The 16954-nt window shown below is 52.4% G+C and overlaps 4 protein-coding genes across 4 annotated transcripts; 2 read left to right on the top strand and 2 right to left on the bottom strand.

The window, feature by feature from the left end:
* Positions 1 to 514: 514 nt before the first annotated feature.
* Positions 515 to 1828, top strand: A1O1_05981 (uncharacterized protein; the record flags this gene model as incomplete). Its single annotated transcript, XM_007726863.1, has 1 exon — positions 515 to 1828. One exon carries the CDS (start codon positions 515 to 517, stop codon positions 1826 to 1828), a length of 1314 nt encoding a protein of 437 aa, XP_007725053.1.
* A 3711-nt stretch (positions 1829 to 5539) lies between these two features.
* A1O1_05980 (uncharacterized protein) lies at positions 5540 to 6709 on the top strand (the record flags this gene model as incomplete). The annotated part of the gene is made up of 3 exons (XM_007726862.1): positions 5540 to 5938; positions 6002 to 6175; positions 6227 to 6709. The coding sequence occupies 3 exons, from the start codon at positions 5540 to 5542 to the stop codon at positions 6707 to 6709; spliced, it is 1056 nt and encodes a 351-aa protein (XP_007725052.1).
* Positions 6710 to 10353: 3644 nt separating this feature from the next.
* A1O1_05979 (uncharacterized protein) lies at positions 10354 to 13312 on the bottom strand (the record flags this gene model as incomplete). Its single annotated transcript, XM_007726861.1, has 3 exons — positions 10354 to 12609; positions 12668 to 12779; positions 12837 to 13312. The coding sequence occupies 3 exons, from the start codon at positions 13310 to 13312 to the stop codon at positions 10354 to 10356; spliced, it is 2844 nt and encodes a 947-aa protein (XP_007725051.1).
* Positions 13313 to 14570: 1258 nt separating this feature from the next.
* A1O1_05978 (uncharacterized protein) lies at positions 14571 to 15754 on the bottom strand (the record flags this gene model as incomplete). Its single annotated transcript, XM_007726860.1, has 2 exons — positions 14571 to 15168; positions 15228 to 15754. The coding sequence occupies 2 exons, from the start codon at positions 15752 to 15754 to the stop codon at positions 14571 to 14573; spliced, it is 1125 nt and encodes a 374-aa protein (XP_007725050.1).
* Between the last annotated feature and the right edge of the window lie 1200 nt (positions 15755 to 16954).

Raw genomic sequence — 16954 nt, 5'->3', positions numbered from 1 at the left:
CTGCAACCATCTCTTCACCCGAACACAGCCCCTTGAAAGCTCCTCCGACCTCCTCAATCGGTTCCCCGTGTCAGAACCCCGTATCCACAAAACATCCCTGTCCATTCCCCGCGTCCGGGACAGATTCTTGAGGGGTAAACGGTAAACCCACAAGCACGATCTGTGGAAGGAAACAGGCCCAAGCACGGCAGTCAGCAAGCAGCAGGGTCGAGAGGAGAACAATGTGACTCTGGGAATGTAAATGTAAGTTTCAAGTATATATATATATATATATGTCAGGCCATCGAGCGCCGCTATTTTGCCATCCAGTCCATAACCTCATCTGCAATACCGTGCGGCGTGCGTAACCTTTCGTTCTTGTACCGTGATCCAAGGGAGGTGGTCAGCTTCTTTCCAAGTCTTATCCTACGATTCCCTAAGGAAGACACCGCAAAGAGAGACGACTAGACGAGCACTATATCTGATATTGGATCGTTGGTTTGAAGGGGATTGTGTCCTCCTTTCTGAGTGCAAGATGTCTGAAGACCACAACCGTGCCGCGACAGGCTCATCTGGACCAGGCAATGCCGCTTCTTTCCCTCTGGCAGCACAGATCTCATTAAAGGAATTCGAGTTCCCCGACTTCCCTCCCCAAGCGTCGCGTCTACGACAGCTCACTCTGACCGCGGACATCAAGCTGGACGAATACCAGGGTAAAGTGCAAGTCCCGTCCGACGCCATCACCACGCAACCGCCATTACCAGATCTGCCGCAGTCCATCACCCATCTCAGTCTGGAACTATTCGGGCTCGGGTTCCCCGGCAAACCTCCGTTCCTAGGCCGACTGGCCAGAGCCCTGCCGAACATCACGACATTGACCTTCTTCAGCTGTCTGATTGATGGGTTGGACGACGCTTCACGTAAAGACGCGGAAGCGTTCTTCCGGCTGCTGCCGAATCTGCAAGAATTGCATCTCATCGATTCGTTCGCGAGACCTGGTTTCTTCAAGGCGATAGGAGAGATCTTTGAGAAACGGTCGAATGGAGGGAAAAGTGAAAATGAAGGTAAAGGTGAAGATGAAAGTGAAGGTGACCCTAAAGGCGGAAGTGGAGGTCAAAGTCCAGGTGGACTAAAGATGGTCGATGTCAGCTACACGTTCCGCGGCCACGAAGACAGCGATTTCCTCGCGCGAGTCCAGGGCGAGGAATTACCCAATTTGATCGTCAAAGGCGTCGTCGGCGCCAGCTTTGACTTTGTCCCTGAAGTCGTGGATCAGCTGGCCGGAGACGATGAAGGCGGTGCTGGAGCAGGAAACGGGAAAAAAGATACAGATAACAAAAAAGTTGCCGAAGGAATCCTGCCATTCGCCAGCGACGGCCGCGCTCCAGCAGCGCTGAAGAAGAGATTCGAGACTCTCAGCTCCGGAGGCCTTCAGAGTCTGAAAGTCCTCAATCTGGGAATGTGGTCGCTCCGGCCTGCTGAGGTAGGGCAGGTTCTTTATGCTTGTGCTGGAGGAGGAGGTGGTGGTGGTCAGACCGGCTTGGCCGATGTGACTGTCAGCGTTCTCCTCGAGGAGAACTGGATGGAAACGTTCATCGAGGGGTTCGGACGCAAAGACGTCGTCGTCGTGCCCGACCTGGAGGGGATAGAGGTCGTCGGCGTCCCGGACAGACCTGGAGTGGAGGGAGATGACTGGAAACACGGTCTTGCTCTGGCGACACGGTCGGACGTCGAGAAGCTGAACGACGTTTGTCCCAGACTGGGCAAGTTCGGCATGTCGCTGCTCAAGGTCAGGAGTGCGCCGCACGTGCTGTTTTTCAAGGAGCAGGAGTCTTGGGTTGAGCAGTAAGGTAGTTGGAGCTGAAGCTGGGGGGTTTGTTTCAACTTTCATCCAGCCGGTCTGCGGCCTGCTTCGGCCGGCTGGACCGTGGTACACAGGTGCATCGACCAAAGCTTGCAGTATGCAAATCGATGACTGGAGAGACTGGGAAGACTGTCCTCAGGCGAATGATCTGTTCAGGACCATGGGTTCGTCTTTCCTTTCGTGGCCAAAAGATTTAAGACATGGACTGGTGAAATGGAATCATACCTTTCTTTACACACTCAGCCGTCGCAGATGAGTTATACTTTGGTCAGCGAAATATCATAATGATAAAAGTTGGCAACCATACACTTAGTTCAACAGAACAATCTCTTCGATCGGAAGAAAGGGAGCCTGGTTTGACAAGCGTGGTGGTCATGAATAAACCTCTGTCAGAATCATAGAATCATCTATGATCTGTCTCATGTCGAGAAGAGTCCGTTCTTTACAAGTCTGAAGTCCTATCAGATATCGACCTATATATATCATAAGGACTTCAGACCTCTGAGTCCCTGAAGGTGAGATATATACAGGCTTACAGGATGCCCATGTAGCCCCAGCCCTTACTTTGGAAGTTTGAATGCAGACCAAGGACGCTTTCGCCAGGTCATGGCTGTTGGGTCTGTATCAATAGAAACCAAGGATCGATCTTCGTCTGTAAGAGTCCTGTCTATCCCTAATAATAGCCTTGAAGAATACAACTCCACGGTCAAGCCCATTGCCGAATTGGGTTACCAATGTGTAGGACATCCATCCGGTCCATATACAAACTCCCGCGCCCGGCCTCAAACCAGGCATTCCGACCGTCGAGTTATCTTTCGACAGAACCTAGAGCACTCAGAAACCATGGAGCAGCCCGGCACGGGGCATTCTGTATGCCCAATTTTCAACAACATCGGCCATCATCTCTCCAGGGACCAGACTCCCCAGCTCTCCCCAGAGCCGGGTCTCCACAGGCTCATCTGCGACCATAGCTATACCCACTTCCACCTGAGCCAGCTTTGGAATCTCTGGACACTTTCCCACCAACATAATCCCACTGCTTCGACCAGGAATTCCCGGAAGTGGTTATAGATGTAGACGTAGACGTAGGTTCTGTCTTCGATGGTACCGATGAAGTCGTTGTCGAAACCGAATGTCCACCAGCCGGAGAGCTGTCCAGGGAGCAGTTGCACTGGTAGAATTCCCCCTTGTTCGAGCCGCAAATGATGCACTTGCCCATCTTGGAGACTGATTTTGTGGGCAGATGTCGACGTGAATTCTGTGCAGTTGTTATGCTCAGATATGGTATATTTCGAACTTCCGAACCGGTCGTTGAGGGTATATGCCTTGTTGTAGTGGTCGAGACGTTCTGATGATACGGATGTGTAGGGGAGCAAAGCCTCCAACGAGAACGTCGATTTATATACCGGTCGCCCATAGTGACACTGACAATTGGTTCCAACGGTGGTTCTGTTTGCTTTTGTTCCAAACCGCGATGGTTGTGGCGGAGCAGTATGTACTCTTGAAGTGACCAGAGACCTGGTAGCGCTCAAACCGCTGCGGGAGAAGTTGGTTGTCAGGGCAGATACTGACTAAACGATGGCTTGTGAAAATGCAATGCTGGAGAACAGGCTAGGGTGGCTGTTGTTGTATGGATAACGATGCTGGTGAATTGATATACTTCTTCAGTCACCAAGAGATGGGGAATAGGTGACTCAATGCACGTTTGATCCGTAGGAATTGTGAAGCCCGCATGTGAAGGAATGAAGCTGTAAGGCAATCCCAGACTTTATAGGAGTGGACAATACTCTGTAACCATGGGTTCGTTGGCATAGAAGCAGGAAGGCTCAACCCGCCCCAGACAGGGCTACACGACCAGGTGTCACGGTGCAAACCAACTGACACTCTTCTTGTGCTCAAGTATTCTCCAACTGCAGTGGGAGAATGCAAACCTGTATCTTTTGGAACGGTGTTTGCCCTTCTCGAAGGTTCGTTGTGCCGCATGCTGTGTCACTGTTACTTGAGGAAAAGAGATCTGTACGAGGTGAAAAGAAGAATCCGTCACAGGGAACGGAAGGTGGCACCACTGGCTCTGTAGTACGGTATGCATATGCTGCTTGGGTCGGTGACGACCTTCTTTCCCTGGACTCGGATTTCAAGCGTCTCACAGTCGTAGTAATATCCCCGGGCACTCACAGTGGTCGAAGTTTGAAGCTGACACCACATTCTCGCGGCTTCGCTGCTTCTTGATGGATCGGTAGTCAGGACTCAGGACTCAGTAGAGTGAGTAGAATTTCAAACTGGCTGCGCCGTCACTTTCAGGTACGGAGTTTTCAGACTGGAAAGAACCATGGGTGTGTATTGAGCGAAGGGTTCAGTCGCACATCCGGAGACGTAGATGCCACCGAGGTCGTATAAGGCAGACGCTGTAAGGAGGTGTCGATAACCTGAAGGAAGTATATCAGAGAAGTGCTTGTCAAAGGGGAGGGCACGAGGTCAGTCAGATCAAAGGCAACACACACACACACACACACACACACACACACACACACACACACACACACAAAAGCCAGAAGGATATTCAAAAAACGAAAAAACAGTTCACCCAAACGACAAAAACACTTCCCCATCGGTCAATCCCCCCTAGAGGATTGCACTGTGATAGGGAAGTGAAACCGCGAATTGACCCGCGGTTTTTTGGGCGGAGGTTTGGCGCTATCCGTCTTCTCTGCATACCAGCCCGACAACTCTCTCCCCTCTGGGTATCCCGATATCCTTGTCGAAGTCCCCCCAAAGGAGTTCGATTAGAGATATAGATGCTCAGAGGAGATGTGTCTCGGGCTAGTCAGAGAAGACTGCGCCAAACCTCCTCAATCCCGGCATGGTGAGTGGTTCGAACTGAGCGAATGCTGTGCGTTCTTTCCACTGAGCCACCATGGCCTGGAATTGTTGACCATATTTCCGAATATTAAATATATCACCCTTTAGGGGAGGGACGGTTGTCGCCACGAGATCGGTGTGTCGGTGGTATTGTGTTGCTGGAGGGCGCCCTTGTGAAGTTGTTGTTGTTGTTGATGATGGAACGGAGAGATCCGGATTGCTGAGGATTGTTTGGACATACATACATATGCGAGAAGTATGGGATTGGAATTGGTCGAAGGGGTTACAACTACGCCCTCAGTGGACCTTGAGTCTTGACATTGACCACATAACGTCCCATATCCAGTCTTGTATAGACCACTTCCCTGGGAATGGTGAGTGTCCCGGGCTGATATTTAGGCTTTCATTGAATATTCACCCTCTCACTTCAGACGAGGAACTCAAGCTGCGAGTCAATTGCCGACAAGATTATTCCATTGATATCAGGACGAAGACGCATCTGGAATCTACAGGTTTACAACCGTGGCGAGGCTAGCCAATCATGTCAAAAGAACAACCAACGACCCAACGATCTGCCGCGGAATTCCGATCTCAGGGGCTCAGAGCCTCGATTAGACCCAATCAAAATTGGTCGCTCCGACGAATACGCATCTGCAGGGACCATATACGCCGTACAGTGCAATTGCTTGTTAATCAACGTCAAGCCGGAAAGACGAGTATAAAGCCACCCCAGAAGTCCCCAGTCTCCAGATCCGGTGAGTTCCAACTTCAATGAGACAAATACCAACTACCTGTGCGAACGTTCGCCGATTTTTTTGTTCGTCGCGGTCTTTGAAAATGCCTTCCGCATGGCGGATTGCGCCGTCCCCGCCCATGGACTGGCACTCTTCTGAAGCCATTGGCAATTTGTATCTGTCGGATAACGAGGCCAAGCCGGCGGCGCCTGGGCCCAGAAGCGCTCTCGTGCGGATCAAAGCCGCTGCTCTCAACGCCCGAGATGCGATGGTCATTGCCCGCAGCCCGGCGTTCCCCAACGTGGCCAAACCGCATCTGATAGCGGGCGGCGATGGCGCCGGCGTGGTCGAAGCGGTCGGGCCAGACAGCAGGTGGAAAATTGGGGACACGGTCCTGCTGACCACGAATCTGTGGGTGGACGGGGATGTCCTTGTCATGGATCGATCAACCAGCTTGGGCGCAGGAGATCAAGACGGCACCCTGACGGAATATGCTGTTCTGGTAAGCTTGCCTCGTCCACCGTGAAACACCTGACCGATTCGGGATGACCAGCCTCATCGATAGGCCGATGATCGACTTGTCCCTGCGCCGACGCATTTATCGTCCGCAGAAGCCGCAGCTTTAGGACTGGCCGCCGGGACCGCCTCGAATGCTCTCTTCTATGGGCCCCAACCTTTCAAAAAGGGCATGACTGTTCTCACTCAGGGAACCGGGGGCGTCAGCTGCTTTGCCATTCAGGTATGACTTACCTCTCTTGACCATCAGTTCCAACATTTTGACAGACCACAGTTAGCATCGGCCTCCGGGGCTACCGTGATTGCAACCTCGTCATCGGATGAAAAGCTCGAGACTGCTCGCAAGCTCGGAGCGACTCATCTGATCAACTACACCAAAACCCCGGATTGGGCGGCCGAGGTCCTTCGCATTACCCAGGGCAAAGGAGTCGACCACGTCCTGGACCTGGGCGGCGTGGGAACCGTTGCACAGTCTATCCGCTCTGTCAGGCCGGGAGGCTTGGTCTCCCTCATAGGTTTCCTGGCCGGAGGCGAACCGACCAACCTCATCCCCGCGATCGTCGGTGGCGCCAAAGTCGTTCGTGGTGTGATGGGATCTCGACGTGATATGATCGAGAAAGCGGTGCAGATCATCAACGACCACCAGCTTCATCCTGTAATCTCGAAATTGTACCAGTGGCAGGACGTCAAGGCGGCATTTGAGGCCCTGGTCAGCAAGTCTGGTGTGGGAAAGATTGTGATAAAGGTTGGAGATTAGTAGGTAGACAGTAGTCGCATTTTAGTCCCGTCTGGATTCGTCTGTTCAGGATTCCATTGGTGAGATTCCCTCGAGTCCTCGATGCTTTGGTCAGGGAAGGCCGCAGCATCAAGCCATCAACGATCTATGGTGCTCAGTGGGAAGATAATACAGGCAAAGATGGACATTCCCTGGAGATGTACTTACAACGAGATCCACAACAAGAAATATACCAAAACTTACAAACCCAGAAGAAACAACGGATGACAAAGCATACGATGGGATGATATGGATCATCTCGTCAACGAATATACATCCCTTGCAGATTGTCAGGACCTTCCCAGGCTCACAAATACCTACGGAACAAGTTTCAATATCGGAAGAGGCCATCCCAATAAGCTGTAGGTATGCTATAGTGCTCAAAGACGGAAGATATACTGGCCACGATTCCCCCACTAGGACCACTTGAGTGTTGATGCATGTTACCGCAAATGCTCAGAGTCAATCTCGTCAATCTAGGATGCCATGAACCAATACTCATATCAGTCATCACAAATACCTCCAGAGGCGCTTAGACAGCACAGTAGCTTTTCTTCCGTAGTCAACACAGTCATGAGGCTTGGTGTCATAACAGACGGCGGTCTTCTCAGAACCACCCGCGTGAGTTGACTGCCATCTGAATCTGAATTGGCACCCAGCCTTTATCCGCTGCCCCTGGCCCCTGGCCCCAGCTCCAAGCTCATATCCCTTTTCCATAGCCTAGCCTCATTGATTCTCATACACTCCGAGTCCTCGTGTTGATTGATTCTCATACATTCCGAGTCCTGATGTTGATCGATTCTCAAACACTCCTAGTCCTCGTCTCAATGACCTCGACAGTCGTAGTCGTCTGCACCGTCACAGTAACCATAACCCTCGAAACAGATTCCAACAACAAAGTCTTTGTAGTCGTAGGCATCGTCACCGCCACCGTAACTGTATTTTGCTGTTGGATGGTCGCAGTGGGCGCTGCTGTATTTCCATCTCCATCACCACTAACTTCTCCTGGCCCCTGAAGTCGATGGCGCACAACAGAAGACATCGTAACGAGACTGGTAGTAGTCAAGGTCGATTCGAATGAGAGGGTTGTCGTCACGGTATATTGGCCGGAAGTTATGATAGCAGGCTGTACCGGGGGAAGAAAAGCGGGAGGATATGGTTAGTCAATGATATCAAAAAAAAGACTCGGTGGATAGAGATCAAACACGTCGAAATAAAGTTCTTGCTTGAAAGAAGAGAAACAGGGGAGAACTTGAGATGTGATAAGCATCGTGACAAAAGAAGGCCAAATGATAAATCCCAGAACTGTTGAAACAGATCATCCATCACCTGTCAATGGCCATCTCAACAACAAGGAGAATTGGTACACAAACAAACAAGATAACATTCCCCAGGGAGAACAGGTAGATGAGAGACGAAGAACACCTCAAAATGAAAAACAGAAAACAAAAATAAAAAGAAGTCGACTCACCCCTGAAAATGAAGCCACGCTGGTCCCGGTCCTTGTGCTGGTCAAAGTCACCATACCCCAACTCTCACTTGATGTGCGACATTGTAGTCGCCCGCCTATACTTTCACTTTCACTTCCACTTCCACCGCCATTGATTTCCGAATCTGTGTTCGGAAGACATTCCTCAACACGCACCAGCGTCGGAATAGGTCCTCTAACCAAATCGTACCAATGCGCCGCATACATCGCTACAGGCCCCGCCGTCGCACCAGACAGGATTGGATTTGATGTTGAAGGACCGGTATTTCCAGTAACGGTGGGGGAAGAAGTGGGTTGGGCATCTTCCACAAACCCAGGTCCAAGTCCCGATCCAGACTGAGGCCCAGATTCAAGCACATGTGTAGACCAAGATCCAAGTCCAGATCCAGATTCAGATTCAAACCCATATCCAAGCCCAGATTCAACCCCATGTGTCGAAATAGTAGTCGGCACTGCGACGGAAGCAGAACACCCCCCATCCAAACCATACCCATACCTGTACCTCTCACTCGAAAACGTAATCCACTGATCACAATCCGACACTGTGACAGGAAACATGCCGACAGCGGGTTGGATGGTCATGCTGCACCAAGTGGTGGTGAGGGCGCTGTAGATCGTTTGACAGCCTTGGTTGTCCATGATTATTCTGGCTGGTAGTGCTTCGGGATGTCGGGTGTCTTGTGTGTCTTCTGAAGAGGAAGATAAAGATGAAGATGAAGAGGAAGATGAGAGAGACAGAGATGAAGATGAGAGAGACAAGGAGGGTGCGGTGTCTCCATCACCACCATCCCCAGCCATGGAAGTACGGGTAACACCAGTGGTAGTACTCATCATCATCAGCGTCCTAATAATGGTTGTTGTAGTGGTTGATAAGAAAACCGTGGTATCTCCATTCGGTAACAGGGCTGTAGCGTTGATTTGGATGGGTAGATAATCTGTAGTTGTAGTAGCGTTGATGGTAGTATTGTTGATAGAAGGGTAAATGTCACCATCTCCCGTTCCCGTTCCTCCTCTTGATCCAGTTGGTGCTGTAGGAGATGGCAGGAGTGATGAAGACGAGAAAGACGAAAAAGAAGAAGAAGCAGCAGCAGAAGACGACGACGACGACGATAGCTGGACGATGGGGAAGGCTGCAGATGATGCAGGTGTATCAGGACACACGGCGGCGATGGGGACTTGGATCACCGTGGTGGGGAATTGATATGAGGAGATGGTGACGATCAGGCTGGTGGGGGATAATATCGACAATGAGGACAAGGACGGAGAGGATGAGGACGGAGAGGATGAGGACGGAGAGGATGAGGACGAAAATGAGTATGACGGTACTGATGCTGACGAGGACAAGATCAAGGACGAGGAGGAAAGGGAAGAGGAAGAGGACGAAGACGTGGTCGAGGTCGAAACAGTGTCTGACGGTGGTGGGCCCAGTACTCCCAATCCTTCGACAGGTGAGTTGGGTTCGACTTGACGTGCTGATTTCGGATGAAAGTGAGCTTTGCCGGCGTGTTTGATCGGGGCATTGATGGCTGTTATGGGCACCACCAGGGCGAAGAACCAGATCAAAACTTCCATAGTAGGAGTTGTTGCAGTAGAAATCGTGATGGTCGTGATGGTCGTGATGGTCGTGATGGTCGTGATGGTCGTGATGGTCGTGATGGTCGTGATGGTCGTGATGGTCGTTTGTTCTGTACGCACAGAGAGATATTGGAGCAAGAGAAAAGAAAAGGCTTTTGAAAATCGCAAGTAGAGCAATGCCTTCGCCAGCGAAGACCCGTTGCAACACCGTCGCCTAGGGGAGGAGAGCTTTAAGAGAAACGATCTGGAAACTGTGGTCGGACCAAAAGGTGATATTTGTGAGCGCAGGGCAGGGCAGAGCAGCCCGGCGACAAGCACCCTAGGTATGTATGTAGACGCCATGCTGGAACGGAATGTCAAAGGGATCAAGCGACAGGTATGTGCCCACTGCACGCACCGATATTCACAACCACTCAGCCCGCTCGCCCGCCCCCTTTTCTCCACGAGCGACCCCTTGCTGTACAAGCTTGCAACCCAGGGAATTTCGTACATTCGAAAAATTACCAAAAAGCCATCAGTCGTGGACGCATGCCGGCTCGCTCGATCGGCTCGATAGACTCAATCATGAATATCGTGGCCCTCGGCCATCAACGCCCCCGGGTGGCTGCGATGGATCATCATGATACACACTGCTCAAAAACTCCATTTCGGCATCCATGGGTTGCGTGAACGGTAGGGCTTGGTTCATCTGGAAGTCACCCGGGAAATATTGGTCATAGTGCATCATCGGGTCATACGCAGCAAAAGCTTGCGTGTTTGGCAGATCTGGCATCGTGTATATCGCGGGCTGAGGCGGTCCTGATGCATAAAGACCTGCTGAAAAATGCGGGTTGCCGGCGTCTGAATAGGCGGGCATGACGGGAGCGTCTTGTGGAGGCGACACTTTACCTGGAGGGAAATTGGGCAGATCATTCACGTTGCGGCCCATCTTCTGCGCCGCCTCTCCAAGCATGGAGTAACACATGGCCCAGGCTCGTCGGGCCGATAAATTGTCTTCCGCCAGAGCATGGAGCCAGCGGACGCCCTTCTTGCTCGCCTCGAGAATGTTGTCCGCCTCTTCCGGCATGTGGTTGGCACGGAAGGATATCTCCAGCATGAGCACCGTCGAGGCTTGGACAAGCAAATGCAAGATATTCCACCAAGGTCCCACTCGGATCAAGCCCACCGCGTTCGGCTCATCCGGGATCATCCCAAGTGTTTCCATGGCAGCCTCGACACATTTGGCTGCCGACTGACGGTTGAAATCGAGAGATTTGCCAGACTGACCCGGGATCTTGCGATCCAAACGACAAAGACAGGGCCGATTGATGGTCATTTTGGCGCTGTAGTAGGAAAACCCGAGACCCAGGCGATATTCGTAGCAGCTGCGATCGCGCTGCTTTCTCCGAAAGGCAAACGCGGGCGGCAGTTTCCGGTACCAGTGCTCAATCTGATCCTCGAGCTCACTGATCGTCTTTTGGACATCAGACCACGTCCCCTGAATGGATGCCGGATTGTAGAGACGATGGAAGATGTTCTGCGTCAGTCGACTCAACTGCACGAGATGGAGAAAATATAGAGATGAGTTCGGCGGGACATCCTTGGCCCACTCGAGATCTCCCTGATTACTAGGCATGGAAGGTGATCGAGACTCCAGTTTGGTTTGAGAACGGGAGCGATCGGTCGAAGGGGTAGAATTGATGTTGGTTGGGGTTTGAGGGTTTGAGGCGGGGGCTCGATCTCCTTGCTGCCTCTCTTTGCTCAAAAGCCTCCGGCCCTCTTCAGTATCAAACTGGTCTTCCTCGAGCGGCACTGGCAGCGGCGTGGTGCAGTGGTCGTCGAGGATACAGTTGACTCGGCCCGTCATGTTGCAAAGCCGATGCTCCTGGGTGTACAGCGCCCACCAAACTCGGTATCGAATCTCTTTGAGAGGGTTTGGTAGATTGACACTATCATTGCGCATATTCATTCCCAGGGCAGTTGCTTGTCGAAGCGCAAGGCCGTTCAACAGCCACCCTCGGTTGATTTGACTGGTGCATAGGAGGTAAAAAGACATGAGTCCGATGATCTGGATTTGCTGTAGATCAGGGTGCTGAAACAAGGTTTCCGAGTTGATGTTGAGAAGACGAGCTCGGGTGAAGTAGATGAGATGATCACGTTCGTCCCCTTTCCAGTCGGCGTTGATCAGGTGTGAGTACTTGGCTCCAATGGCGAAGATCATGTTGAGAATGGCGAGCCATTTCTCCGGCGGGTTCTGCACCGTCCCGCTGACGAATCTGCGGAACTGGCCGGTGAGATTGAGCCTGCCAACCACGGGAAACGACGGATGGACTCGAGCCATGTATGAGTTGAAGAGGTGATGGGCGATATCTGGTGTCGGCATCTCGTAGGGATCGACTGCCTCGAAGGTGAAGATGGGGAAGTCATCGAGGTGGTAATTAGAGTCGTTGACTGTGAAGCCATCGTCCATCTCAACCAGAGGGGTTTGGACGTCGCCTACCTGACGCCTCGAGGCGAACGATGCCGTAGATGTGGCCGAGAGTATTTTTTCCTTCTCGGTGCCTTCCGCGTCGCCGGTCAGATCGCCATATTTGTTCTCCTCTCTCAACCGTTGTAGCCATGTCACCTCCGAGTTCTTCCCCATGAAGCCGGTCGCCCTGGCTTGCTCGCGAGTAAAGTCCTCGTCGGTCCGATCCAGAGCGCCCGTCGAGCCGGCTCCAGCGGAGGCTTCAGATTCCGCTCCAGACTCCGATTGATCCCCGTCGCCATCGATGGTGGGAAGGGTGCCAGTCTCCGCGGTAGCATCGGTGACACCGTCGTCGAGGTCATACGTCGTTTCCTGTGGACGTCAGCCGTCCGAATCACTCATTTGGGATGGAAAGTAGAGTATGACATACCTTTTCCAATGCAGCTCGAATCGCCTTTGCATCTGGGTCGCCCACCCTCGTCACCAGGTCCCTCAATAGCTTCTCGTAGTCGGCAAGCTTTTCAGTCATGGTACCGAATTGCCTGCAGTTGCAATCAGTTCAGCACGGTGTGGGATAAGGGTGAGGATCCGTCACTCACTTCTTGACTCGATCTCGTTTGCCATCGGCGTAAAAGCAGTTAATCTTGAAATCCTGGCAATGTCGGCATACCGGACGCTCTCCGCTGCACTTGGTCTTGCGGTGCCGACACGGTTCGCAGGCATGATTGACCCGGTGTCTCCCGCCGGATCGGGGCGCATCTTGACTGTCAGCATCCATTGATCTCTTCAATCTCGGAATGGGGACCTTGGCCGCCCTGGAAGCTGCATCGCCACCAGCCGAAAGGGGCGATTGAGGGATACGGAAGTGGGAGCGTTGCGCGGGGGAGGAAGGTGTCGGCGCTGTGGTCGTGGTGGTCGTGGTCGTGGCTGTCGTGGGTGTCTGAAGCGTTGAGTCTGGGGTTTCGATGGAAGCGACTGGTGCTTGCGCCTGGGGAAGAGATCTCGCAATGTCACCATGCGTGGAGAGCGGCGGCCGCGCCTTCCCAGCCGGGGGTTGCTGCTGCTGACCAGACATTTGGTCGCAGGCTGGTCCTGGGGGCCAGGATCAGAACCTGTCTTGGTTGCTTGAGGCAGATGGCTAGTCAACAGACCAGTGAAGCGGGGTGCTGAGCAGAATTGAGTCCCGAAGACTCGTCGTCGCCGGCGCCGTCGTGGTCAGTCCAACAGGTGTCGAGGTTCACAGCATGATGGAGCCGACGGCGTCTGAAAGCAGAGGATACGGTGCGTTCGTTCAGGGAAAAGTAGGAGTCTGGTCGCGATATGCAGTAACAAGACCAACTTCTGATGGGCATTATCAACTATCAACCAGTCTGTCCGTGCGATCTGAACTGGAGAACAGAAACCAGATCCAAGGATCCAAGGACCCTCTCGAGGGGTCGCGCGCAAGCCTTGGCCCGTTGGATTGCGCTGCCAGTCGCTGGTTAACTTTTTTCGCTTGTCAAAAGACGAAGGGTGATCCCTGCCAATGACTTGATCATGGAACAGAATTCCGATCACTAGAAAAGAGTTGTCCATCTTTTAGCTTCAGGGTAGTAGAGTACTAGTACTACTATCACTAGTAGTAGACCTCAAGTAGTTCTACTAGGTATCTATCTACTGTATACCACTGCAGTCTACAGAACAACAACCAGCTGGTCTGGTCGGTCTGGTCGGTCTGTCTCCTCAACTCTGTATCTCAGCAATTCAGCCGAGGTCCTACTCTCTAGCACTGAGCTGCCAGTGGTAAAGAATGATCAAATCTCTTTACTACTCTAAAACTGCACTGTCCAACTCCACACGAACTTCCAGCTTCCAGCCAGTCAGCATCGTATCTTAGGTTCGTATCTGTGGTATTCCAATCGCAGAATTACATCACACAGCTTCCTCAGGAACCAATCTGCTGGTGTTCCGTACTTTGGCCGCTCCAGGCCATCGCCGAGTCTCTGCAAGCACGCCGGGAATTCTCCAATCGTGGTCTGCTATTATAACGCAAGGCCGCCCCGTGGTTTCCAGACCCTTTAACGCCCCCGACGTCACTGCTTTGTCGGATATTTGCGTATCTTGAAGATCGGAGATCCTCAAATGGGGCATGAGCTGCACGGCGTCTGCCTCTGGATGGACAGAAACGCAAGATGACCGCGGCGTGTCCTCGACCAGACTCTATTCTTGTCGTTGCCGCTTCACGCCATGTTGGTTCCAGTCGCCGCCGCCGCCCCCGCCAAAATTAGGGCCTGGCCCGGGGGTGAACATTCCGGGATTGAATTGATTGCCTTGGAAGCCTACCACACATCAGATCAGTCGATGAGTACCTCGAGAGTGGTCGATTCAAACCAACCTGTCATGCCCATTCCAGCCATCATCGGATTCATGGCCATGTTACCCATGCCCATGCCTCCCATGGGCATCATACTGTTCATGCCGCCTCTGTTCCCGCGCATGCCACCCATATTGCCGCGCATCGGGTTCCCCATCATTCCACCCCGGTTGAAGGGGACATAATTGTTGGCCATGCCCATGTTACCTTGAAACGCCATATTGTTGGTATTGTTGTTGTTGAAGCCTCCCATCGGACTCGCAAAGTTGCGGTTGTATTGGTTGTGCGCATTGTAGCCTCCGCGATTGAACCCTCCTCCCCGGCCGCCGCGATACCCATGATTGGGCGCTCCGTATCCGTGGTCTGCACGCGGCGCGGAGTGGAAAGAGCCGCGAACGGGTGGTCGTTCCTCTCTTGCCCTCGATGGCTCCTTGGGGAGTGTTTTGAAGGGATTCTGGGTGGCGGCGGTGTATACGACAGAGTGTTTACGAGAGCCTGGTTGATTTCCTCCGGCATTTTCAATCTGATGTTTGGTTGCAGTTGCCGCTTGAGGCGAGGAGAACTCGAGATATGCTTGGCTGTGGTTGATCGTCAACAATTCCCCTCCTTGTCCGCATGCTGCAGTAAGGAGACCTACCCTTTGCTCTTGCCGTTGACCTTGTGTTCGCTGAATGACAATTCCTTCAACTCATCTTCGGCCTCTGCATCGTGGGCCCATCCCCGGATATCATCTTCGGTGATCCACCAATGTAAGTCCGAGATCATAAGTGCGTTCGTCGCGCCAGGGTCGACCGGTCTATCGTCCGAGGTCTCTTTACGCTTCGTTCCGTGGGAGGGAGCCGGCTGTGTCGGACCGGCATGGTTGTTGCTGGGCTGCTCATGTTGAGGGGTTTCTTGCTCCTGAGAAAAATCCTGAGGATAGGCTTGAGTGTCTTCGTCTGGCTCAGTCTTGATTGTTGTCTCTTCCGCAGCAATTGGTTCCCCTTCTTCTCCACCGTTTTCTTGCACTTGCACTTGGGCCTGCTCTTGGTCTTGCTCTTGGTCTTGATGTTGCTCCTCCTCTTCATCTTCGACCTTGTAATCCATATGCACCGGTTCCGCTTCCAAGTCTCCCTCTCCATCCCCATAAATGTCAATGTCAAAATTGTCTTCTTCGGAAGCCATGTTGGAAAGTGGTTAGAAGGTGGAAACAAGTCGATTGTCTGCCTGAGGGTTATGCACAAGAAGAACCACGGACATGTAATGAGGTCTGCAAAATCCATCCTGCATTAGCAAAGAGGTACACAGAAGGAAGATCAATTCAAATGGCTCAAATCAACCCCGGCATGAACATCAGCTTCTTCCCCTCTTCCACTCCCAACCGCAGCATGCCTAACTGACAAAGTCCAGGAGATGTCCGACAAGAAGATACGTACAGAACTTTTGATCGAGTAACCCATGAGCTCAACGACGCATATCACAGCGTGTAATACATGAAGCAGGCCAGCTGTCTTCGGGGAATAGCAGATACAACAATCTTTCCGGACCTTCAATCCCCGCAAATAGTATGAAAACAAGGACAAAGTAATTGTGGGTTTGGGTCTCGACCTGGAGTATGTCTGAAAGGGTCAGGAAGGATGAACGATCAAATAACAGAGGCTGAGGCTGTGCGGTGCGTCAAGGTCACAGCCCGTAAAACGGTCGGAGGGAGCGGGTTTCAGTTCAGGCGAGGAGAACAGCCGGTGAGGATCTGGACTGCGGCAACACACGGAGGTCCCTTTCACCAACCCAAAATGAACCTCAGCTCGAGCAGTTGCAGAGGGAATCAATAGATGAATAATGTAGAATGATATGAGGAAAGCCAGAATCGTAGTTGTTGGCAGAGATACCTCAAGGCACACGAGGCGCAGCAGAGCCGTATGGACGTCCGACAATTGAAATGTGAAGCGCAGCTGCAGCTCCCCAACAGGCCACTCACGGCTAGTACTTTTAGGTACCACTGTGCCACCTGCAGGAGAGTAACAAGTGACGCTGAAGCCTGGAGCTCCTCCGCGCCAAGCTGAGCCTGGGCCTGACCAGGGGTTGCGGGCTTCTAGTGCTATACCTTAGTAGTACCTCATACTACCTGTAGTTAGTACATTCACTTAGGAGGGACCTTAGGTGCCCAATTAAGACACTCATATCACACTGCACTGGAAGCTGCCCGAATCACAGTAATAGTAACTCCAACTTCAAACTGCAAATGATGCCACCTACTACACTACAACAGTCGACTCGATATAACCACCACATCTCCCCGCATCGATCATACTCCTGACCACCTTCAAGAGACCCTGCGCGCGGACGCTCCACATCAATCTTCCTGCCCTGCTTCTCGATCGACGC

The sequence above is a fragment of the Capronia coronata genome, assembly GCF_000585585.1.
Source record: "Capronia coronata CBS 617.96 chromosome Unknown acBCG-supercont1.5, whole genome shotgun sequence".
NCBI lineage: Eukaryota > Fungi > Ascomycota > Eurotiomycetes > Chaetothyriales > Herpotrichiellaceae > Capronia > Capronia coronata.
The sequence above is the reverse complement of the archived record's forward strand: the minus strand, read 5'-3'. Positions and strand labels throughout refer to the sequence as shown.